The sequence below is a fragment of the Tachypleus tridentatus genome, chromosome 10, assembly GCF_004210375.1.
Source record: "Tachypleus tridentatus isolate NWPU-2018 chromosome 10, ASM421037v1, whole genome shotgun sequence".
In the NCBI taxonomy this organism is placed as follows: Eukaryota; Metazoa; Arthropoda; class Merostomata; order Xiphosura; family Limulidae; genus Tachypleus; species Tachypleus tridentatus.
The window spans coordinates 106974198-107000677 of record NC_134834.1 but is presented as its reverse complement, the minus strand read 5'-3'; the positions used below and the strand labels follow the sequence as shown (position 1 = coordinate 107000677).

The 26480-nt window shown below is 34.5% G+C and overlaps 1 protein-coding gene across 3 annotated transcripts in view; it reads left to right on the top strand.

Moving 5' to 3' along the window:
- The window catches only part of LOC143230051 (RNA-binding region-containing protein 3), a 52818-nt gene extending 26866 nt beyond the window's left edge, over positions 1 to 25952 (top strand). For all 3 annotated transcript variants that reach the window (XM_076463037.1, XM_076463038.1, XM_076463039.1), the window contains exons 8-14: positions 889 to 1109; positions 3695 to 3871; positions 4644 to 4738; positions 5040 to 5098; positions 11779 to 11911; positions 16252 to 16315; positions 24370 to 25952. In XM_076463037.1, coding sequence (XP_076319152.1) covers positions 889 to 1109; positions 3695 to 3871; positions 4644 to 4738; positions 5040 to 5098; positions 11779 to 11911; positions 16252 to 16308 — 742 coding nt within the window. In that variant the 3' untranslated portion in view covers positions 16309 to 16315; positions 24370 to 25952. The remainder of the gene's footprint in view (positions 1 to 888; positions 1110 to 3694; positions 3872 to 4643; positions 4739 to 5039; positions 5099 to 11778; positions 11912 to 16251; positions 16316 to 24369) is intronic.
- Positions 25953 to 26480: the final 528 nt, after the last annotated feature.

Below are 26480 nucleotides of genomic sequence, written 5' to 3'. Positions count from 1 at the left end.
TTATGAGATTGGTCATGTCAATTGTTGGATTACCATGTTGTTGAAAGGAAGATAACTGTTTTAGAGTTTAATAACTTAATTTATGGAAGATCTGGAGTCATTAAAATATATCTTATAAATAAGAGAAATGATGTTATGGAATAGCCAGATCATTCACCTTATATCATTCAGTTGAAAATTTATGGGCTGAGTTAAACCAATTAACGAAGCCAAACACAAAATATTAATGTTTTTGAAGTACTTAAAGAAGGAAGGCAGTCAATCACTCAGGAATATTGGCACAAACTCATTGAAAGCATGCCAAGTTGATCTCAAGCATTACTGAAATTCAAGGGAATACTTACTAAGTATTGACTTGTGAAACTGGATTGTGTTATTTTGAGTTTCATTTTTGCATTTGATTATTGCAGAGAAACTTGTTTGATCATTTTGTAGGCTAACTGAAATGAGAAGATATCAGAAACTACAGCAGGTGTACAACACATTTCATGAGAAAGTGTAACTAAAATCATGAAAAGCTTGGGTATTTATGAAAGCCAGTGTCCAAATTAGAATTTGAGATCATATTTTAGAATATCTCGTTGAGTGCATTTTAAAAACATTGTTTTAAGGTTTTCATTGTCTAATAAAAGATATAATAAATTAACGACATTTTCAAGAGGAACCTCTTTTTTTGTCCACACCCTGTATGTAATTGTTGCAACATGAAGAAAAGTCATTGTAGGCTTGATGATGAAACTGTAATATAGTTGCTTTTCTTAAAATAGAACTTATCTAAAATATAGCAGAACAACAGTTGAGATATTTATACCAAGTCATATGATGATGTTATTAAAAATTGACTTTACTTTTTTTTAGAGTATTTCATATTTTTCATTTTTATTTTAGAAAAGAAACATTGCAGCCCCTTAAACGTCCTACCCGTCGAATTAAGCGAAAGTTTAAGAAACCTAGGTTACAGCAGTTACAGGCACCTCCTGCAACAGTAACTGTACGAACTGACCCTACAGAAGTATTTGAAACACCAGTAGGATTTACAGAGAACCAGGCTAATAAGAAAATCCAACTGAATATTAAGCCTGCAGAGGTGGAAGTATCAAGTAATAAAGGTGAGTCTTACTGGGGGAGAAACATTTAAAGAAACGACATTTTTACAGTTTTAAATTTTAGCTAAGAATTAATAATCTCTGAATTCATGTGTCCATGCAGGGTTCCCAAGAGCTGTCATGGTCCCTGGAGAAACATTTCTGTGTATTTGGCTTCCTCTTCTAATAGTTTATGAAATGATGTTCATTTTTGCAGTAAAGGATACCCATAACACAAGGTTTTAACTCTTACTATGGGTATCCTTTAATGCCCATAACACAAGGTTTTGGTATCTTTAAAATGTTATTAACATTTTTATTTGTTGTGCCATTAGTATAGCATAAAATGTTGACTAGTAATCTTTATTTTAATAATGTGTAAATTTTAAGTTCTTCATTTTATAAACATTATTTTAAAAAAACCCGATTTTCCGTAGTGTGACGTGACATTTCTTTTAAGTATCTTCTCCTCTCTGAAGAAACTCTGCAGAATTAAACATAAATTACATACTTAAAAATTGTCCTTGCTCAGACAAACCATATTCGTTATAGTATTCAATTGTGTGTGGTTAAAAGTTTGTCAAAAAGAAACTCGGACCCCCTCCTGCAGCATCACCCCGTCCTGCACATCCTCTCTTACAAACTATAATTTTTATATTCAATTATGTGTGGCTACAAGGCTGTCAAATAGAAACTTGGGCCTCTCCTGCAGCATCACCCCGTCACATCCTCTCTTACAAACTATAATTTTTATATTCAATTATGTGTGGCTACAAGGCTGTCAAATAGAAACTTGGGCCTCTCCTGCTGCATCCACCTACCCCATCACCTCTTTCAGTATTGTTAACAGTTCACTCTTCTATTTAATTTTATATTACGTATAACTAATATAAAGTTATTTTCATCTGTGAAGTGACACATTATGTTCCGAATAGATTAAAATCAATTTCAATTATAATACAACTGTTGTTTGCATTGAAATCACAATGGCTAGTTTGGATTAATTTGTAAGGGCTCTTGTAGTATAATTAGAAAGCCAGGAAAATTGTGATTGGTAGAGGAAGTAATATGCTTTCTTGCATGTAATAATATTAGTCTATGTTCTTTGGTTCATTGTTTAATTATGTAAAACTCATTTAATGCACTATTACCATTAGTATAAAAAAGTAGGGTTAACAATTGAGAACAACAAAGAAAAAAAACTAACTATTTTATGTTATTTCTTATTTTTCATGTTTATTCTTTATTTATTATTATGAAAATAATTAAAATGTGAAAATGGATTTCTCTAGTTTAGTTAAGTTGAGTTAAGGTAAAACAAACAACAGTAATAATAAAAGTATTTGAAAAAGCATGTACACAGGCATCTCGGAGTAGCTCATGCCTTATGTAATTTGATAGAATAACATGAGCTGTACATTTCCCAAGTGAGTTTCAACTTATAATGGTAAGAATAGTAATTAAACATAGGTCAAAGAGCAATGTAACAATGTTTGATTATAAGTAATTTATACTGTTGTGAGTTTAAAGGTACTCAGGATAAATGAATTCAGCTTCACGCTGCATTTGAAGTCATTCTAGAAGCTTCTATTTTTTGTGGAGGAGGTTATAAGGTCAATCAAATATAGAAACATTATGTAGAGTTAGGGTAAAATAATAGCAGATAAAATGCCAGTTTTAGAAATTACATAAATGAAATTTATGTATCATGAATCTCAACATTTTGCACATGGATTATTCACAACATGTGCTCCGTATTTCAGAACTAATATTTTTTACATTTTTTTTTTAGTTTATTAAAAATGTGATTTTTGCTTTGTAAAATGCTTATAATGTTATCAAAGAGACTGATAAACTTTGTGAATATATGCACATTATATCAGAAGTTAGTAGCATCAGATTTATAGACTTTCTAAAAGTACAAAAAGATTGTGATCCATCAGATTAATTGAACCTTTGTGGAGAGAGTTAACAAATGGTATGTTGTGGAATGATAGCACGTACATGCACAAATGACTGCAGTCATGGTTAATATTTTTTTAATGTTATGTACTGTTTGATATATTCTTTACACATTTTATGCTGCTCTCATAAGCCCTCTGATGGGCAGTGGGCCTCTCAATAGGCCTATGTATATGTTAAATTACATACATAGAAACGTGTATACATATGAATGTAACTAAATGAATGACGTACATAAATGTATATTTACAGCAAAAATAAAGCAAATAAACTAACTAAGTTTATTTAATTAAATGCTTGTGTCTAAATAAGTACAAGTCTGTTGTTACAAGTAGGTATAAAATAAATTTAGCCATATAGCTTTAAGCCTGTTGTTAGGCCTATATGCAAAATATGGTGTGTAAAAATATATATTATGGGTTAACTACAAAAACAACTTTCTTCCTGGGAGAACTGTATCATTAAAAAAAATAATACTAACTTTTCAGAGGTACACTTTTCCGTCAAATTAAATTGATCTTAATAACAAATCCTTTGTTTTTGTGAAAGAGGTTAAAAAATATTTCAATCTTATGTTGTTGTTTATAATATTTCAAACAGAACCAATTTAAATTTTAGATTCTAAGATAATCCTTATTGTTTTCCAGATGTTAGTGAAACCAAAGAGAGTGTTTCTGTTGAAGAAGGTGGATTTGGTATGCTGGTTCCTCAACAAGATGTAGTGCATGATGATACAAAGGAAGATTATGAAGATCAGGTTATGTGGATTGGATCAAAATTTGTGTCATCTGAAGAACTACAAAAAAATACAATTACTAAAAAAGGTAAATTAATAGTGGATTTGATATGTAATTTCATGTTTTTTGTTAGGATTAAAAAACTACTATATAACAATTTATGTGCCTACATATATGTGTATAAGATTAAATCCTGTGTAATAACAACAACATGATTATTTATCACAGGGGTTCCCAACCTTTTGGCACTCGCGACTTGAAAATGTAATTGATGAAATAAAATTAATGTTATCCCAAGCTACTTCTAACAAGGCTGATTTATCAGAATGGTTAATTTAGGCTTAAGTTAATTTTGAATCTCCAGCTAGCCAATCAGGGTAATAAGGTTTGAGAGTGACTTTGTTTTAGATTTTAATTTTGTGATAGCTTCACATTAATCTTTAAACATTTGTATAATTTGAATGCTACCATGTTTATTATAACAGCTTTTCAGAAAAAATTTAGAGTAAAATGATTCTATCAGCACAGGAACTGATACAGATTCCTTATCTGATCATCAAGATCAGTTCTCTAGTTATTCAGATCATTAGGATGTGTTTTTATTGTTATTCAAAGGATGATTCAGGCAGTGGGCCTCTGTTACATCTAGGTTGTATGTATGGTTATCTTTTGAAGTATTTCTGCAAGATAAGACATGGTGAGGACTAGAAAGAGCTGGCTGTGATGTCATGTAAGAAAAAAACTTGGCATTTATTGGTCTTTTTAAAATTTTCATTGTTTTTGTTAATGTATATGGTACTTAATTTTGTGGCATGTGGTGACTGAATCTTGAGATCTGGTATTATTTGGACTTTTACAGAAAAAAAAAGTCTCTCAGTTTTCAGAAATTATCAGGCAGGAGAACCATCTTCCAGACTTTATATTAAAAACCTAGCTAAACAGGTTGTTGAAAAGGTGCGTAAGACGAAAATTTTGTTTTGTATTAAAACTTGTGTAGTGTTGGTTATGTTGTTAATAGTTCATTGTCAGTTGTGTACATTATCCTCTTGTTAACAATGTGTAATGATACGTTGCTAACAATGTAATGAGTTGTATTCAATTGTAAATAGTGCAGTACGTTATGTACAGTTTCATGTATTATTTAATGTAGTGAATGTTGATATAATATTGTGTTAAACATTGTCAGGTAAAGGATGGAAGTGAGAGCTGCTTTATCATATTGTAAACTGTGTAATAATACATTTTTACATTTCAGGATTTGCACTGGATATATGGCAGGTACATTGACAGAGATTCAGAGGTTGAAAAGAACATGTAAGTGTAAACCTTTCTGTTATCTTTAATGTTTGTGCTAAATCTTTAAAATAATTTATCTTAAATATGTGTGAGAGTGTGTATAGATATAATTTCACTTTTACAGCAACCCTTTCAGAATCATTCCCACCCATATAATGTACAAGTTAAAAGACATTTGATTACCTCGTTCTGACCCCAACAAGGTGGATTTCTGTACATGGTTTTGTACTTTCGGTTTACCTCCTGTGGGATCTAAACATCTGCCTACGTATTTGCTGTGTATGGCAACTCATGAAGGGGATGGGAGGATCCTAGTGGTTGAGGGTTTTATCCCTGACACTCCACTTTGGCCTGTAGACGGGCAGCTTTGGTGTGGCCCTTCCAGGGTAATTTGTCTGGTGTACTTGGACAAGGGTTAATTGAGTATCAGTGTTGGACATTCTCAATGAGTGTTGTGAAAATTTTGTCCGATGGTAGTGTTTGGGTATAGTATTCATGAAACCTTGGCACTGCTGCAGTGTTTTTGTTTGCCACTGTGGTGCATTTTCTCATAAGGCTCCATGGTGAGTGAAGTCAATGGGCACCAAAATGTATTGCTTATATTATAGATACCCCCATTCATGAAAAAATAAATATAAATGAAAAAATTAAAAAAACCAGATTATTGGAAAATGACCACGGATGGACAACTCTGTTGTACAGTTACCATCACAGTCAGATTCTGTACCTCAATTTCTAATTATGCATTCCTGATTTGAGAAATCCTTAGGACAGATGTCTCCCTTTGTTATTCAAAATGAATTTGTCCCCCACTGTTACAGCTATTAGTCTACAAACTTACAACCGTAAAATCAGGGATTTTTTTCCCCTTGGTGGACTCAGCAGATAGCCCGATGTGGCTTTGCTATAAGAAAATGCACACTCAGAAGGGATTAGAGGGGCTTGCTGGCTTCTCAAGTCAGTAAAGAAGTTATGCTCTGGGAACATTTTAGTGGAAACATCTTTACCACAACATACCAACCTCCTTGAAATCGAAGGCCATTGAGGATATACCCATAGAGGTTACTCCCTATGCAACTTTGAATTCTTCCAGGGAAGTTACAGTCGAGAGGGATTTAAAGAACAATCCTCAGTTGGAGATCCTCGCTGGTTTGTCCAGCCAAGGCAATTCTGCAGTGCACTGAATCTCTACTCGCAAAGATGTAATTGTGATTTCTACTAATGTTCTGATATTGATGTTTACATCATCACGTATTCTTGCCACAGTTAAAGCAGGTTGTCTGATCTTTAAGGTAGATCCGTACATTCCCAACCCTCTCGGATGTTTCCAGTGTCAGCAGTTTGGTCACTCAAAAACATCATGTTGTGGGTCTTTAACATGTGCTCATTGTGATGACAAAGATCACGATGCCTACAAGTGCAAAGTGGAAACACACTGTGTTAACTCCAGTGGTTCACACTCCTCTTACTCTATTTCTTGCCCTAAATGGGTGGAGGAGAAAGAGGTGCAATGCTTGAAGACTATAAACAATGTCTCCTACCCAGATATTTGGAAGTTATTGTCCCCCCTACTCCATCTCGGACATATGCTGATGCACTCCATTCCATTGCTACAGTAGGAGTGCAGAAAGATCTCTCCATGGCTCCAGCAGAGTTACTTGCAAAACATATGAAGAATCTTTTACCCTCCAAGGTTATATAGTTGACGAATTTACATATACTTCAATCTTTCTCCATGCCACTCTTTCCTGTGGCTGCCTGGGTCCACTTCTTTTAGTTTTGGGTTCAGGTGTTTCCTCAGGTATGTTCTCTTCTGCAGCTTCGAAATGCAAAAGGATTATTGCTTACTCAACCCAGGTCAGGCTTACCCAACCCAGGTCAGGATCCATGGAGGTTGCTTGACCTTCATTTAATAAAGAAATAAAACATAGTAAAAAATAGAAGGGCTTCCTGCTCCATTCTCCTCCACATAGATAAAAACGGGCACTTTAATACAGTGAAATTGTCTGGGTTTTCTTTCAAATATAGATAACATTAAGGATTTTATTGATTCTCACCATCCTGTGTGTGTCTCCTTACAGGAAACGTTTCTAAAACCTGCCGATGCAATCACTCTTGAGCAGTTTTCTTTGAACAGAAATGACAAATTGTGTGATAGACAAGTGCATGAAGGGATGGAACTACTGGTTGAACAGTTTGTTCTCTCTCCATCCACCCTTGAAGACTGTAGCAATCCATGTTTCCTTGGGTCGTACCATCTCTTTGTTCCCTCTGCCTGTCTTCTGAAGAGACCTATGATCAGTCATTCCTTGATGCCTCATTGAACAGTTATTTTCTCTCTTTTTAATCCTGGGAGGTTTTAATGGACATAATTCCCTATGGGGTGGTGCTGATATTGATATTGATGTGAGGGGTCTTTCCATAGAGCATATGCTCTTGGATTACAAACTTTCTCTCTTCAATACTGGCTCTTATACTTATTTTCATGCACCTATTTAATATTTTACTGATACTAATCTCTCTGTCTGCTCCCCTTCATTTTCTCTCACTTTTCTTGGAGGGTTGACAGTAACCCATGTGGCAGTGATTATTTTCCTATCATTTTGATAGAGACTATCCATGGTTGATGTCACCCAACCCTTGTGCCTTGATGGAAGTTGGACCAGTCCAACTGGTCCTCTTTTACTGCTCTCTTGGAACCTGATCTTGCAGTCATCAGTAAGCCATCGATAGACAACTGCATGGCAGCAGTGACAGACAGCATTGTCCAGCCTGCTTCTCAGTGTATTCCTAAAACCTCAACACAATTTCCACAATATCCTTGTCCTTGACAAAATCCTGCCTGCCACTTGGCATGGAAGGCTCAAAAATAGGCTTGGGATACCTTTTGTAGATATTCCACACTTTTAAACTGCATTGCTTTTCAGCAGGCCTGTGCACATGCTCAGTGGGTCAAACATCAAAGCTAGAAGGAATAATGGATTCAATACACATCTGGCATCTCTTCTACCACCAGTTATATGGGACAGGATTAGAAAAGTCAGTGGACAGTATACTTTGCTTCCCTTTCAATCTTGCTTTCTGATGCTCTCAGAAAAAGCTTTTCTCATGCATTTAGCTTCATCCCTCACCTTCTTAACCATCAAGACATGAGGTCTCTTTCCTTTTGGACTGATTGTCTCTATGACTATAATCACTCCTTTTCACTAGTGGAACTTAATCTTGCTCTTCATCAGTCTGGCAGAACATCAGTTGGACCTGATGGTATTCACTACGAGATGCTGCACTATCTCTCTCCAGCCTCTCTTGCTTTTCTTCTGGTTGTTTTTAACCAGATGTGGCAGGAGAATGTTTTTCTTGGTGCCGTGCTGTTGTCCTTCCTCTTTCTAAGCCTTAGAAGGATCCCAAAGTTCCTTCAAACTACCATCCAGTTGTTTTTACGAGCTGTCTCTGTAAGATCTTAGAGAAGATGGTTAATGCTCTTCTTGTTTGATTAGTTAAAGCAAACAACCTCTTCTTGCCTTCCCAGTGTAGGTTCCAACAACAGTACTCCACCATGTACTGCCTGATTCGACTTGAAACGTCAATCAGGGAAGCTTTTCTCAAGTGACGATATCTTGTTTCTGTGTTGTTTTTTTTAACCTTGAGAAAGCTTATGATATGGCATGCTGCTCCACTCATATAGGTTGCATAGCCATTTGCCCATTTTTATTAAACATTATTTGATGGACCTGCAATTCCAAGTCCATGTGGGTTCAACATTTTCCTGTTCTTTCCCACAGGAACTTGGAGTCCTTCAGGGCTGTGTTTTGAGTGTCACACTTTTCATTATAAAGATTAATTTCATCAGTGAACAACTCTCCCTACAGTTGCAAATGATCTCTGTATCGATGACTTCCACATCTCATGTAAGCTATTGAGCATGAGGTTTACTAAGCAGCAGCTACAGACTGCCTTCAATCGTTTACTGAAGGGTACTACAACAAACGGTTTTTCTTATTCTTACTTTAAAACCGTTTGCATGCACTTCTGCTCACAGGGTATTCACCTCAATCTTGAGCTCCATTTCAGAGAAGTTTTATTTCCCATGATTCCTGAGGCAAAGTTCTTGGGGCTTATATTTGATCATAAGTTGACCTTTATTCTACATATCAAGCAGTTACATGTCAAGTTTACAAGGGCACGGAACATCCTTTGTGTCCCCTCTTACACTTCTTGGGGACCAGATCGATGTTTTATGTGAAAAATCTATCATTTGATCAAAACTTAACTGTGGTTCTCTTGTCTTTGGTTCTGCCATTACCTCTGCCTTGAAGATGTTGGACCCTGTTCACCATCAGGTGCTTTGGCTCTCCATAAGAGCCTTCTGCACTTCTCCAGTTCAGAGTTTGTACACAGTCTCATGAATCTTTTCTACACCTCTGCAGTTTGCAACTATCTTTACTGTATGCTTCATATCTTTGAAGGCCCAGCATGGCCAAGCGTGTTAAGGCATGCAACTCGTAATCTGAGGGTTGCAGGTTTGCATCCCCTTAGTGCCAAACATGCCTGCCCTTTCAGCCGTGGGAGCATTATAATGTGACGGTCAATCCCAATCCCACTATTCGTTGGTAAAAGAGTAGCCCAAGAGTTGGCAGTGGGTGGTGATGACTAGCTGCCTTCCCTCTAATCTTACACTGCTAAATTAGGGATGGCTAGCACAGATAGCCCTCAAGTAACTCTGTGCGAAATTCAAAAAACAAACAAACAATCATATCTTTGATCCTTACAACAGTATCCCACCTGGGGTTGTGATTTCTTTTTTCTTTAGGCCTTACTTTTCCAGAGTAGGTGGTCTTCCATTGTTCCTTCTGGCCTTTGTGTTGAGGTGCAATTGGATGAATTGGGTCTATCCTTGGATGGTGATGCTGTATCCACTGTTCAACCCATCCCACCATGGCTTATTACCATCCCCAAATGTGACCTATCTTTAAGTCATCTGTGAAAAACAGACATTACCAATTGGAAATACTGTTTGTTATTTGCCAAAAATCTCTGAATTATCCTTCCATTCCCATTTATTCAGATGGTCCAAAATCAAGCGACTCTGTAGGCTCTGTCATGGTTTATAGTGGTTCAGTGGTTGCACTGGATCCCTTCTACAATTTCTGTGTTCACTGCTGAATTGTATGCTATTTCTCTTGTTCTGGATTGTGCAGAAACTGTGCAATACATCAATTTTATAAATAGCACATGTGAATAATGATGTGGTCTGGTATGCAGAAACAAGCTTACTGAGCAGCTAAGTCCATTCGTTCTGTTACTATCACTGCCATGCCTGTCCCATACATGGACTATGGTCCTCTATTCAAAGCTTAGCTCCATGCCAGTTGGCATTTGACCTGGAATAAGCAATGTGATAACAAGCTTTTCCAGATCAAACCTTCTATTGCTCTTTGGCTGTCTTGCTTCCATAAGGATCACAAGGAGGAAGTCATCCTGCTTAGGCCACCTATTGGTCACAGTTTTTTAATTCATTGTTTTCTTTTATCTGGTACTGATGCACCAATGTGTGGTCTGTGTGACACTCAAGTCACAATAGCCCACGTTTTACTGTCATGCCATCATTACGACTGTGAGTGGCAGCACTATTTCAGACATATTTTATGGGTTCACCCTTGATGTTGGACAGTGTCATTGGCAATGATGACGCTGTCCACCTTACTTATGTTTTTAAATTTTTAAGAGCCATTGACCTTTTTAACTCTTTAAATTTTTATCCAAAAATTGGATTTTGTTTTGTTTCAACATGATTTTTTTTACATATTTTAATAATTTTACTTTTATTTTTACTTTTTTAGTGATTGGTTTGGTGGATATAGCATAGTTGCTTTGTACCAATCAACTCTTTCTGGCATTTTATTAGGTGGTACATTGTGGGTGCTGAGAATACTAATCCTAGAAATATCTTCTTATTACCATGCCAGAAAGTGAAGCAGCACTGAATCATGAACAAATTTATTTCCTTTTGGTGTAAGAACAACAATGTAGCAAGGAAAAATAGACAGTAGTAGATGTTATTTTTATTTCCATGATTGGCAAAGCCAAGTATAAAACTTACTGTGAATTGAGTTGACTGTGAAAATGTCCATGTAGCAAATGCTACAAAAGTAACAAGTAAATCACTTCCCAAGGATGTAATTTTATACTTAAATGGTAAAAATTTGGAGTGGCTTGAGTTATTTGTGCTGAGAAATTCCCTTCTTTCCCTATAAAAGTGTCTAGCAGTATTCAAACCTATTTCATCAGGTTTGGAAGTGTTACTGTAATTGAACTTTTTCATCAATCTTTTGCCTAGTGTTATCCATATTGTGTAGACATATTGAAACTTTAAAATAAGTCTTAAGATTTCTAGTACTCTACCATTAAATCCTCTCTCCTCTTTAAAGTTAATTACTGGCATACATAAACTTATATGACTGGTTTAATATAACAATAAAACTTTTTAGACTGGTAGTATGTTTAAGTGATTGAATAGTTTCAGATGAGTAAAAGAAAAATGGCTTTTGTAGTCTGTGTCTAATGGTGACTGTTTACCTAACAGGATAAATAATATAATAGTAAACTAATTTTATTAGTATATGATTTGCCATTGCTGGGCCATTACTGAAAAAGATGTGTTTTATAAGTCAGTTGAAATGATTGAAATTGGATTTCAGGTATGATCTACGTGTCATGAAGGAAGGTCGAATGAAAGGACAAGCATTTGTAACTCTCGCCAGTGAAAAGGAGGCTTCAAAAGCTCTATCAGAAACAAATGGATTCCTACTATATGGAAAACCATTAGTTGTGGTATCCTTTTTAGTTTACTCTAGTATTATGGTATGTAATTTGGTATTTTCAAATCTCAGTGTTAATTTTTATTCAAGTAACATCTTTGAATCTCTTAAGAAACGTATGTAAGACTTATTATACTTCTCACATTAACCTCGGTGGAAGCCATTAGTTTTGGTGCCCTTTAGAATTTGATTTTTTACCTTTTCCCATGAAGGAAAAACTTAGTATTGTCCAAGAAAAATTGAGGAGGTTTGAGATACTTGGGGTATTAGCAAGCTAATGGAGATATGTTAGTGGAGGTAATGAGTATAGTCTGTAGGGTTAATTGTGTAACATATGGGTAAAATATGTTGTGTACAGGGTTGCAGAAGTGTCTGTAAACGACAATAGAGGAATCAGTTTAGTAGCCGTTGTTGCTTCAACAGTTATATCCATTCAGGCAAAGATATTAGTTATAACTTCTCCAAAAATACCCAGACCTTCATTGCATGATTATGGTGAGAAAGCTTTATAACTAGTAGTTAGCAGGAGCAAGATCAGGGAAATATGGTGCATCTTGTACAGAACCATACTTGTTGGAGACCCTTTATTACATGAATGTGCAATAACTTGTAACTGCAAACATTGCTTAACCTGGAATATTTATTCCTTAATCGAGAAATGGTCCCAAGACAAATCTGTAGAACCAACTTTTATTTGACCTTTCAGAAATAGAGAGTGTACAGTGACTAATTTCATCAACACCTGCCATGAACTCTGCTAAAAATATTTTTTGGCATTCATAGATGCACTCTTTTTAACTCCTAAACATGAAGTGGACTATGGAACACATTCAAAGCTATTCAGAAAGATAATCGTGATAAATCAGTCTGATATGACACATCCATGGCAGTGCTTGGATATTTAAGATAATAGATGCTTAACCATAGAATGCTAGTATTAAATTTTCAGTCATTAACACCAGGTGATATTGAACCATATTGACCCCATGCTGACATTTTTGGGTTAAGCTTTGGTTTCAGTGGCTTAAAAAAACCTACACACCTTGCACCATGTATGAATCCCTAAACAAAGATTTCAGTGGCATATAGAACCTCCACAATTTGTGCCATAGATGGATCTTTTAGCAAACATTTCATGAGTGTACTTGAATATCCACATCTTGTGCTGTAAATAGATCCTTAAATAGTTTTAGTGATGTAAGAGGGTCTCCACACCTGTTGTTTCTAGACACTTGTATATTGGACATTCGACTTTGCTCCCTATTTCTCAGGACTTTCTGACCAATTTGCTGCCCGCATTAGCTGTTCACGGTCCACATCTTATGTTGTATTTGTGACAATATGACCAATGTCTTCTCAGTGTTGGAACTATTTTGATTGTTCTTCTCTTATTGTTCTCTAATTTTGATTGTTCTCCATCAGGGGGCAGCATGATCAGTATTGTAAAACAAGGCACTTAACCCAATCTTCCCAAATTTTGGTACCAGTTGTTTGTTTAGGTTTAACCTACAATAGACTGGCATCCTATCTAGGAGAAGTGAGTTCCCATTTTCACCCATTTACACCATTTTAAACCAAATTTTAAAAACAATATCTCTTGCAAGGGCACAACAAGTATCTAATTTCTCCACTTGTCTCAAACATGACATTGTATTGTGTTTTCTACTGCTAATGACAGAATAAAGTTTGTTTATTCCATCCTGTGTTTTTATACTAGACTATGTTAGGTACAACACCACTTATGCATTTTGAGAAATGATTGAGTGTACTCCTATAGCTCCTTATGCATTTGCACAAAATATTTTGCCTACACGTTACAATATAAATAGTGTTTTGGTGGTGACTTTATGTGTTTGATTTCCAGCAAGGAGCAAAAGGCCTTGTTGGCAGAAATGTGCCATGAACAAGGTTGTGTGCTTGTAACTTAAAGTGTTATATAACAACCATTCAAGAAAATATTTTGAAAAAAACATTATTGTAAGTCTTTGTCTGTTAGGGTGTGTAGTGGATGATCATGTTGAACTGGCTTGCTATAAACTTCATTACTTGATGAGATAGTATGTTACTGGATTTCTTCAGAGACGTTTTCTAGTCACAGGTGGCAAAACAGTAATGGTAACAGGTGTAAGTCAGACAATTTTTGATATTCCATATTACATAGTTAGTAGTGGCTTAGGCAAGAGGCTAAAATATTTTAGCAAAGCTGAGCAATTTTTTGTATTTGCTAACCAAGTAATCATCAGGTCCATTGATAAACTACATCCATGTATTTAATTACCCCACATGAGTTCAATAGTTGAAATAATTGGAAATAGTAATAACTAGAAACATTAACTTCAAATCGTTCCTTTTTTTAACAAGTTGTGACATGAATCAATTAATTTGAATAACTTTGAATTAATTCAATTTTGATTTCTTATGTAATTCAAATGATTGAAAATACTTATTTTCATTAGTTGTATAATTCATTATGTTAATAGATATAAGTGTTAATTAATTATTTTATATGAATGTAGTCAATACTGATATGTAATTTATTATATTTAATTTGCTTAACTATATTCTTGAGTGAATGCCAAAATGATTAAGGCTGGTTTGATCTTTGCATTTGTCATTTTAATTTCTAGATATTTTATCATGCTATTGGCATACTTTAATACATTTACTGTGGTTTCTTTTGATTCTTTTGTATTGTATATTTCCAATGTTTTCTTTGATTTTGTTTTCAATCAAATTAATTTTTCTTATTCTGTAAAATGTGTCTTATAATTTTTCTCTTAAATTGTTTTCTAAGTTTCTTCTTATCCTTATTCCTTCCACTGTTTTATAATTTTCTTTAAATTTTCAATCTTACTTAAAAAAATTATCATTTTTGAGTCTAAATCCAATATTTTTCACCAAAATAGTCCTACTCTTGCTAACAATATTATGATTGATTTTATCATTGGCAGAGTATTTTTAGAATATCTGATAAAAAGAATAATAGAAAACCCAATCCATTTAATGACAACAAAAATGTTTAATTTTTCTAATTCTGTGATTAGTCAAAATCATTTCTAAGAACTTATGAATGAAAACAAAGAATATATAATATGTTCACCACACTATATCTGCTACAGTTAGTGCTGACAAGACCTTTTGCCCAATACCAGGGCTTGTGATAGGCCTAACTTTATAGACTAACTACTATTAGTATGAACTTCACTTCCTTGATTTCTTTATAGATAACTGTTTTTTGTTTTGATTTTGTTGAAACACAAACTCATATTCACAGCATTGAACAAATTCATTCCACAAACTGACAGATGGTAATACAGTAAATTAATTTTAGCTGCAGTAATTGAGTACAAGTGAGCCAAAAAAGTAAGATACTTTTAATTATTATATTTATGTACATCCACTCAGATGGATTTTGAGATAGGAAATAATACCAAAAGATGTGATGCAAAGAAAACATTCATATGTTTTGATTTTTGTTACTTTATTTATTTACTTTTTTCACTTTCCATTGTCATGACAAAGACCAGAATCCATAACAATAAAAAGTAGAAGATAAATAAAGTAACAAAAATCGAAACAAATGAATATACATGGTTGAAATTATTTTCTAAATTTTGAGGAAAGTTCCACATGTTCAAGCCATGCCCATCACATGTTAAACTTCCTTTGAGCTAAGTAACAATAAAAAATTTATAGAAACATAAAGATTAAAAGCATAGGCTTTAATAAGATTACCTTACATAAAGTAAGTTAACTGGTGGAGATGGACCTTTAGTATGGTCGAAACAGATCACACAGAGTTTGGAAAATGGTAAAGATAGATTAAACAGTAATAAATATCACTGAAAGTAAATACTTCTGAAATGATTTTATATTTATCAGAGCCTTTCCTCAGACACAATCCTGTGTGATATCTAAGCTTTAAATATTTCTAAGTAGGATTGTTGTGTTGTTGTTGTTGAATGGTTTTCTTGTATTTTCTTTCATAACAGGATTATTGTATTGAATTGGTACTTTTGCCAAATACAGCTAACTTAAGTTGATGAACATTGTCATAAAAATAAGTTCTACTAGATTAGAAACTGTTGATATTTTGAAAACAGTAGGCAGCTGATTTTTATTGATTTCTGTTGGAAAGAAATGTTTTACAAATTTCTTTTATTATCATTTACTCAACCTGTTTTTAACATTAGTTACTAAACATGCTTTTAATACTAGTCATTAAACATGCTTTTAATACTAGTCATTAAACATGCTGTCAATACTAGTCATTAAACATGCTGTCAACACACTAGTCACGTAACCCACTGTATGTTAATATTGATGAAAGAGTTATCTTAACTAAAACCTCAGCAATTTGCCAGGTCTGCTAAGCCAAAAGAAAAACAGACTGAAACGAAAAAAAAGTGACCACAAGGTTAGTATCTTCAAATGTATAAAAACAAATAGTGTCTTACATCTCCTCACCCTGGTTTTCCTCTAAGGATTGCTAAAATTTTTCTATAACATTCTATAACCTATGAATTTCACACCATTTTGAAATATGCTGATCATGTGACTATCTTTCATCAATCGCACTGTGCCATCTGTGCTATTATAGAGTAATTCTCACTTTCTAACTTGGCATTCTAGTGTACAGATGCGTTTTTAACTTGTTGTGACAACAAAACTTCGATTTTTCTTGATCAGAAACGTATATCTGTTTTCATTACTTGTGCTTGATTTCCATTGTTTTTTCTTGTTTGGTTTAGAAATATTTGTAATGTGTTCATCTGAATTCGAGAATTAATGTGATGGATGATGAAATTCTCCCAATAGTAGGTAATGTTTCTGACACAAGACCTTTGATCTTGGGCTCAACAATTCCTGCTGGGAAAACATGGGCTTCAGTTCACAAGTAGTTCATATCTTAGTTTCATCTTTTCATGCTATGATTTTTGGAGAAGAAGGATGTATCTACTAAGTGGAACTATTTTCTACATCATTTTCTACCTGTTTCCTCACATCCATATAATTGCCTGATTTAAGTATTATTCTTTTTGCCAAGAAATCTGTGATAAGATATTTAGTATGCATTCCTCACTCCCAGTAGGTATATATATGTTTAGTTAGTTTATGTGGATTGACTTAGTTCTCCAAACTACACCCTTGTGCAAATTAATTGAAACAAGCAGTGGCGTACCGTGAGTTTTGTAGTTGGGTGGGCTGCTACCTAAGGTACATTGTAGTAAGCAAAAGTTTCACATTGAACAAGAAAATATGCATCCATACAAATATAAGCAAAAAACGTAAATGTTTTCTAGCTCATTTAAAATTAACTTAATTCTATAGACATTTGGAAAAGTGTAGCAAAAAAAACCCAGTGCCATTATAAACCTCACAATGCACTAAGGTAATGCAAAGCATAAAAGGAAAGAAAACTTTAATTCATTTATAAATCAGCTCAATTCTTCTTGTCTGTGAAACAAATTGATCAATGACATCATCGTAGAAGCTTCTCTCTTGTCTCAATTCTGCCAAGAGATTTTTTTCGATTGACAACAAACTTAGGCTTGACATCCTTTCCTGGCCCTGTGTGGCACGATAGCAAGTGTGGATTCTTTTCAAAGAAGAGAAAGAACTGAAGCTGAAGCCGTGTTGCTTGGTATAGTTAATACCAGCTCTGCCATTTTAAAAACCTCTTTGAAGGGATTTGCAAGATCATTTTGGACAATGAATTCAACCAATTCAAAGATTTGCAGCTTTGAGAACTCAGGGCTGGAGTATAGAACGGCGAGCTCATTTTTGAGGCGGACGTAATCAAACATTAACCCATACCGGCGCTGTAATGTGTCAAGCAAGTTATCTGGGAATACGATTTTATATTGTTCGTAGTTTTTGTGCCAAAGAAGGTTAAGAAAGTCAAACTTCGAAAGGGAAGAAAATCTTGACTCTATTTGCGATACAGTGTTATCAGCAATTTTGTGGTATAGCTGAAGATAATAATCTTTCTCAGACATGCATCCTTTCGATCTTTTGCATGCAGGTTCCGTGCTTCTGGTTTCATTAGACGAAGCTGCCTTCCAAAAATCATCAAATTTGTTATTTCTGTCATACTGTATTTGCCTTGAGACCTCTTGGACTTTACCGCAACAATACATTACGTCATAGAACTTGCTCTGCAGAATGTTGTAGAGAGTACCAGTGTAAGAACACATATTGGAAAATATCTCAAGAAGCAGCTTTGTTTGAAATTCTTCCAAAAAATTCAGAAACCCGCGCGATTTGAGAGTAGCATCAGTATCCCAATGTTCAGGATTTTCAATAATGTTTGTAAAGAATTCAGTTAAATGAACTCTTATTTTGTTGTACAGTATTTGTCAAACGGGAGGTAAAGTTCCATCTCGTGGGTGCAACAGAAGGCAATTTTCTGCCTACATATTCATGCAGAGCCTGTAATCTTTCAGAAGACTTGGAAAAAAATGCCGATAATCCACTCAAGGTTTGGAAAAAAATTCTGCATTCCTTAATGCTGAAAAAACCTTGTTGCAAGACCAGGTTCAAAACATGCGCATAGCAATGAGTAAAAATCGCCAAGGGATACTTATCCAACACTTTTTTTCTGCAATCCATTCATGTGACCACTCATTACACTCGCGCCATCATACGTCTGCCCGACCGATTTATTTTCTATTTCGAATTCCTTGGCGATATCAACAACATAACTAAAAAGACCGTCAGCAGTTCTATCCGCGCTGACATCGGAGAAACCAATGAACCTTTCAAAAACTTTTCCATTACAAACAAACTGCAACACTGTTGTTAATTGTGACTTGGACATCACATCTGAAGTCTCATCAAGAATGATTGCAACAAATCTTGCGCTGTCAATTTCCTTTTTGATATGCTTTTTTAAAACGTTAGACAAAGCCTGAATTAAGTCATTTTGAACAGTTGGCGATGTTCCTTGAAAAACTGTAGCAGTATTCATATGACTGTCCAAGCACGTGTCATAATCTCTAAGGGTATTGAGAAACTCCTTATAGTTTCCCTTATCATCTGAAGTATTCGATTCATCATATACTTGCACACTGCATCAATTAATCTTTTCAATATTTCCCTATTCTTTTTCACTTGCTCATTGTGACGAGAGATATCTCAGCCTTCCGCTGAGTGTCAACTAATGTCTCTATGCGTTGCTTGCCAAACATTTTAAGCGACAAGGAAGACTAGACATGTGCACGAGACTTTTCATGTTTCTGAAGTGCTGCAGTTAAATTATTTAAGTCGGTATAACCCTGCTGATTCCACACCCGCTTCTCCGTTGAAAATAACAAACACGGCCAACAAAAGAGCTTGGATCGAATTTTACATCCTGTTAGCAATTCAATGGTATCATATTGAGATTCTGAAAAGTGTGGAACATATTCATTTTTCTTATCTCTGTGCGTAGATACCAGACTTGGAAGAGGCGGCCTAGGTTTGCCTGCTTGAACAATTCTTAATTTGTCCGCATAATTTTTTGTGGAAAATGGAGAACGTAACAACTCATTAATATCATTTTCCATATTGATAACGGTTAATTTTTAAAAAGTTTATAACGTTCCACAATAGGCAGAAAAAGGAAGGAACCTTCCTTCCATACTTCTTTCTGTTATCAGCGAGACAGCGAGAATAAAGGACGAAGACTGAAGAGAATCCAAGAAATAGGACAGAGAACGACAGACGGTACGCTCAACGAGTAGCACACTCTGATCCGTTTTTCGACCAATCACCTCCCTTCATTCTTTGTAGTCGGCTACAGGGAGAGGCACAGCGCAGCTGCAAGACTCCGCCCATCAAGGTGTTCAGCGTTCCTACAGCACGACTTGCGATGTATATTTTTTTCTCAAAATTAGCAGAGTAATCTTTATTTAGAAGAGAAAGTGCGATATGAGGGCTATAATAAAACATAAGACTGTAATGTTATACTTGATTTCCTAAAAATATTCAAGAAAGTACACTTACCTTTTGATGTACTCTTTCGCTACGTATTTAATTTTGTTGGCTGTGCGGCGCACAACTAGCATGCCCGGAATATACGCGCCTGGAAACAAGACAGAATATTACGATTTTTTTTCAATTTTGTGCATTTTGTTTCTGAAAATCCAAAAATTATTCACAAATTTATACATGATATGACCGCCTTTATTTTTCAGAAGATCATTAATCCGCTTTGGCATCGAGTCCGCGAATTGACTGCAATCTTTACTAATTTTTGGATCGCGGTACCACACCTCAATTAACTTATCTTTCGTAATACAGTCTTTTCCTTGAAGTCTTTCTTTACAAATCGCCCAAAGATTTTCAATAGGATTTAAGTCCAGAGTTTCCAGGCCAGTCCAGCACCTTTATTCGTGTTGTAGTCATAAAATTCTTCACAAGTTTAAATGTGTCCCGGAGCCAGAACTTGCTGAAAAATGCCAGATCCGTCTGGAAATCTCTTTTTCAATTCTGGAACGACTCTTCTTCGCAAAACTTTTATGTACTGTGGTCCTCACATCCTACCTTCTACGATATGTAAGCCTCTGATGCCATAGTAGCTGAAACAGCCCCAAAACATCTTCTTCAAGGGATGTTTTATGAAATGATTGATGTGAAATTCTTGAAGTTTCTCACCTGGAGATCTGCGAACATGCAGACTTCTTTGACCCTGTACAAAGAAATGAGTCTTGTCACTGAATAACACCTTCCTCCATTGCTCTAACATCCAGTTCTTGTATTTCAGACCCCATTGATACCATTTTTTTTCTTCATTGAGTTGGTAAGAAGTTTTTTTGACTGGTCTTGTCCTTCGACCGACATCAAGAAGCCTATGACAAACCATTGAAGAGCTGACTTTTATTCCTTTGACCTCTAAATCTCCTTTTATGGCGTCACTTGTCTTTCGTGGATCTTTCACACTTCCTAACCACGTACGTGTCGTTTCTTGCGTTGTTTTCCTTTTTCGGCCACATCTTTCTTTACGTTTCGAAGTGATAGATACGGTACTCACCTTAACCTTGATCACATGGCTGACGATCGATAGGCTAACACCAACAATGTCCGCGATTCCCCTGTAACTCATGCCGGTGTGCTTGTGCAGTGTCACAATCTTTGTACGATTTTTAGGAGTCACGTCCATTGTGTATGACTGCTGAAAGATGACCGATTAGCAGTAAAACATATAGCCACATTTGTGAAAAAAGCCTAACGCAATTTTGAATGACATAATATTCCTCAACATTTCGTCTTATATCCCAAAAATTGATCGACCGTACTGCAAAACACAGCTAATGACGTCGTCTGTGTGAAAAAATAACTATTAAAACTATTAAAGGAAATCAGCGGGTCCAGCAAGCCTACACTAACCGCCATTGCTGAAAATATTTTAAAATGACCATTTGTTTCAATTAATTTGCACAAGGGTGTATAATTTAGGTCTTTCATACCTTCTCTGTTCAATATCTCATAAGTTAGATTTTTATAATTCTTTGATCATATAAGTTTCTTTAGTTTATTTGTATGTTTAGAGTTTGGTAATTATTTGGTACGAGTTTTTTATGATAGTTTCTATTTCGGTAATTGTAACTTTGGTCAATTTTGGGGTGGTGTTGGTTCCTTATTTATATTTCATTTCAGTGTTTGTTATTTGGATTATAAGTTAATTTTCCTTTACTACTGGTCACATGTAATTTGAGAATAGATTTGAGTCAATTTGTTATTGTTAACTGTGTGTATTTTTATTCTAATGTTCTTTAGGATAGGTTTTACTTCTCTGTCCTTTATCTTATCTTGTCAGTTCTGTGAGTGGACTTGCAAGTTCAATATTTATGTATCTTTTTATTTTGCAAGTTCTTTTAGTGCTTTTATGCTTCAGGTGTTGCTTCATGACCAATGGAACTCTTCTCTCATGTTCTCTTGGATCATCCCATTACCTTTCATGCTGGAATAAGGGCCAACCTCACTTGATGGCTTGACAGGGAACTGACCACAGTAGGGTTCCCATTCTTCCACCTTGTCTGTAGTATTACTTCTTTACTAATTCTTCCTTGGTGGGTTGGGGAGGCTTTTCTAATTCCAAGAGAATTTCAGTCAAGGTTCATTGAGGAAGCTACACTTCATTTTCAACATTCTGAAACATTTGGCAGTTTGTTGGTCTCTGTATCATTTCCTCCTGGTAGGTGTGTGTTTATGGTTCATTCCAAATACTTCACTGTTATCAGCTATGTTAACAAGCATGTTGGAACCAAATCCAGATCTCTTTGTTTACAGATTCTGATTGCTTATCTCAATCCAACCAGGTTCTCACCATGAAGTGGTCCTTTCTTCCATAGGTATTTTGGTAGGTGCTTTCTCAGTTGGGAACACTACATTTAAATGTGTTTGCTATTCACTAGAATGCCAAAATTCCTTCCTTTTGGTCTGTGATTCCACATCCTTCAGCTGTGGGAGTAGGTGCAATGAATTAAATTTGAATTGGCCTTCAAGTATATACCTGTCATCCATTCAGACTCCTTCCAGGAAGAGTCGTCTTCCCTTCTCCAGACCACTCCTTATTGTGTCCTGATCATTGCTGTGTACAAATGCCTGTTCAAATGTGGTTCCCTCTGCTCTGGCACTATCTTGAGCAACATATCCTGCCCTTACTTGTGTCCCAGTCTCTCCTCCAAGAATCATGTCTGGATTGGGACTTTTTTCCAAAACATATGCTGCCCAGGGAAGGTTTTTTTTACCTTTTCTCTTATTTTCTTACCTCCCATTTCACACTTGTACTTCCGCTTGGTTTCCAATTGACTATTTAGTTCAATTTGTTCCATGCAGTGTTATGTGGTTCTCATTCCTATCTGTTTCCTCTGGTGTAACACAAGGCACTAGTTTATACATACTAATTTTCAAAAGTGAGGATTACTCTAGAATAGTAGAGGGAACTAGCTGTGCCTAGTATAAAGGGTCCAGTGTGACTGATGAAAGGTAGTCACATGATCAGCATGTTCTGAAATGGTGTGAAATTGATGGGATATAGAAGACTGGTGTGCTGTTAATGAAAAACTTTAGTAATGCTTAAAGGGCAGTACAGGGTCAAGATAGCCTTGGGTGAGAGCAGGAAAGTACCTATTGGAAATATATTTTCAGTATAAGAAAATTCATGATGAGAAACCCAGTTGAAATAAAAATATATTCTAAAGATTGGTGTTAAAACATTAATTAAAATAAAGTACAGAACAACATTTTGACCTTCTTGGGTCACCTTCAGGTTAACAAAGAGAGGTTTGTTAACACAAAGATGATGCAAGAAAGTTGAAATGTTGTTTTGAGATACAGTTCCTTTATCTGCTTAGTGTGAGATAAGTTGAAGTAATCATCACTGTACAGACATCATTCAATAAATTAAAACTTCATTATAAATGATGTAATACAAAATTTGGAGAGAATAATTATTGGTAATTTGTCAGAGAGGATATGACAGGTGTCTGATTTTCTATCTTATCATTATGTAAACAGTAAGACTGAAGGCTATAAATATTAGCTTTACATTGGTAATATTTATATTATAATGAATAATTTACATTAAACCCTACTTTTAGAGAGGAGTGGTGCATAAATTAGAGAAGGGGTAAGACCTGAAAATAACATTTCACCATTCTTGTATTATAGGAGAATGAAAATAACATTTCACCATTCTTGTATTATAGGAGAATGAAAATAACATTTCACCATTCTTGTATTATAGGAAAATAATTTCACCATTCTTGAAGAATAACATTTCACCATTCTTGTATTATAGGAGAATGAAAATAACATTTCACCATTCTTGTATTATAGGAGAATGAAAATAACATTTCACCATTCTTGTATTATAGGAGAATGAAAATAACATTTCACCATTCTTGTATTATAGGAGAATGAAAATAACATTTCACCATTCTTGTATTATAGGAGAATGAAAATAACATTTCACCATTCTTGTATTATAGGAGAATGAAAATAACATTTCACCATTCTTGTATTATAGGAGAATGAGGTTTTTTTAAGTATTTCCTGACAAACTTGTACTTAAATTTGGTTTACTAACTATGTTTTGATGGCAAGTTTCTTTGTATATGCTGATAAATAAGTAGAGAATGTAACTTTGTAAAAAGTCATGACATGCTTGCTTTGATCTACCTGAGTTAATAGATTACTTTTTATAAAACAGTATTGATGCGAAAATGTTTGTGGAGTCTATAAGGTCAAAATTTAAAACGTTTAACTGTTAAAAATACAGTTTAAATAGAATTGATTTTGTGTAAAAATAGCTTCAAATCAATATATTTAAAACCTTTAATGACAGCAAACAATTACAAAACTTATACTGACATTAATCTTATGCTATAATTTTATGTCTATTATGTTTTTTACTACTGCTTTAATAACTTATTTGTTATTTTCAAAATTAATTTATTTTAATAAGTGTACAATTTTGGTTTTCAGGTTCTTCTTTCGTATGTCACCAAAACTCTGAATGAAGATAAACAGATATTCTGTGCAGAATCTTAGTTCGGAAAGCAGGAAATATTCTGTATGAAACTCTGCACCAAGAAAACAAAGAGAATAGTTTTTGGAATATTATCATTTAGTTTTGTTGTTGCAGTTATTTCCTGAACAAAGATGTAGTGACTCACTTTGTTTGTTATCTATTATTAATGTAGAAAGTTGAGACAAGCTATTTTCAATAAACCATCAATCTGCAGACCTGCACTCATACGTCACAGTGACCTTGCTGGTATGCAGAATTTTGTGAAAACAAAGACAGACATTTGGTTATCATAATGGTTTTTCATTTTACTTGCATTTTATTGGTCCAAGACTGAACCTGTTCCTGGTACAGAAGAGGTTGAGGTATGCTGGACTGTAACATTATACTCCTATGAAGGTAGAACACTGACTGTAATCAACTAAAACCATCTGAAGTGTTGTATGAATATTACATATGTTAATGCATGATGTTTTGTTACAGCTTGTGTGGTATAAGTATATTCAGTCTGTATTGTAATACCTAATTCATTAAAACGTTTCAGTCGCACTTATTCATATATTGTTACTGTTTAAGAATATGGTAAAAGATGTTAGCAAAACTTGTCAGTTTTAGTACTTCCATTAGTTTTCCTGTTATATTTCCTTGATGTATTCCATCGATATAACTATCAGCCTATCATGGAAATATTCAGATGATAATATGAACATTTGAATGAACTCTTTGTAGCTGTTGGTTATGGACAATGTTTTTCTTGCCTAAGTTATCTAATAATTTTGTATGATTCTGCTCTTAGTGTATGAATCTATTTACCATATATAACTGTATGGAGCCTGTCGGAGGCACAGCAATATGTCTGCAGACTTATAACACTAGAAACTGGGTTTTGATATCTGTGGTGGGTAGAGCACAAATAGCCTATTGTGTAGCTTTGTGCTAAATTACAAACAAACTAAAACTGTAAGATGAAATAAAACTTGAGTTACATTAGATTAAACATCCATTGAGAACCATTATCTTTGATTTATGATGAATAGTATTGAAGAGTATCATTTCTAAGTTTTCACAATTCAGTCAGAAAGAAAGTAACTTAAGTTATTGTTTTTCTCCTTCAAGAGACATTATTATTCATGTTAAACTTTGTTTAGTCAAAGATAACTCTTTTGTTGTTTTTTTCCTTGTAGCTATCAGTCTTGTTGAATTAGAGGTTGAAGTCAATATCTGATTAAGTTTGTGCTCTTGATTTACTTTTCTGACAGGAAACCCAAACCACGTTGTGTGGTCATCATATAGCAACAAGTGCACCTGAAACTCATGATTTCAAATGTATATTATAATTTCATATAAACTGTTGTCTTTATGGGAAAGATTAATTCAAGTTCTTTAACAGAAAAGTGATTCTACAGCAAATATATTGAATTTAGCTGTTTGTAAATACCTTTGTGGTTTGAGTATATTAGAATGTTGTTACATCTTTCCCAAACACTGCTACATGATAATAAAATAAAACTGAGTAGAAGCATCTTTTAACAGCTTTAAATGTGAGATTCAAGTTCAGTATATTATTTTCACTCTTTACAAACAAAACGAACATATTTTTTTAAATAATTTAATTGATTATTATGTGAAAATCAATTTTAATTATTTCTTATGTACTTGCTATGAGGTCGTAAGAAGCACAGCTAGGAATAAAAATTCTAACTTATGTTTAATTCTTGCTATGTAATGACCAATAAAAAGTCCAGTCCTGCTAAACCTACTCGTAAAACGTACATTAGCCATAAAAGGGACATTAAGACAGTTACTTAAAAATTCAAACTGATCAGTATACAGCATGAAACTGTATTTGAAAAATATGGTTTACAAGTTCCTTAAAGTTACTCTTAAATTATATTTTTTTTTATTTTATGTGACAAGAGTGGTTGAAAAACAAAGGAAGACATCAACATTTTATAGTATACATAGTTGACAACCAACATTTTATTGTCAGGTAATGAAATATTGAATAAAATAAGAAAACAATGTATTGATAAGTGCACACTGATGTGTAGATGGGTATTGTAACAAG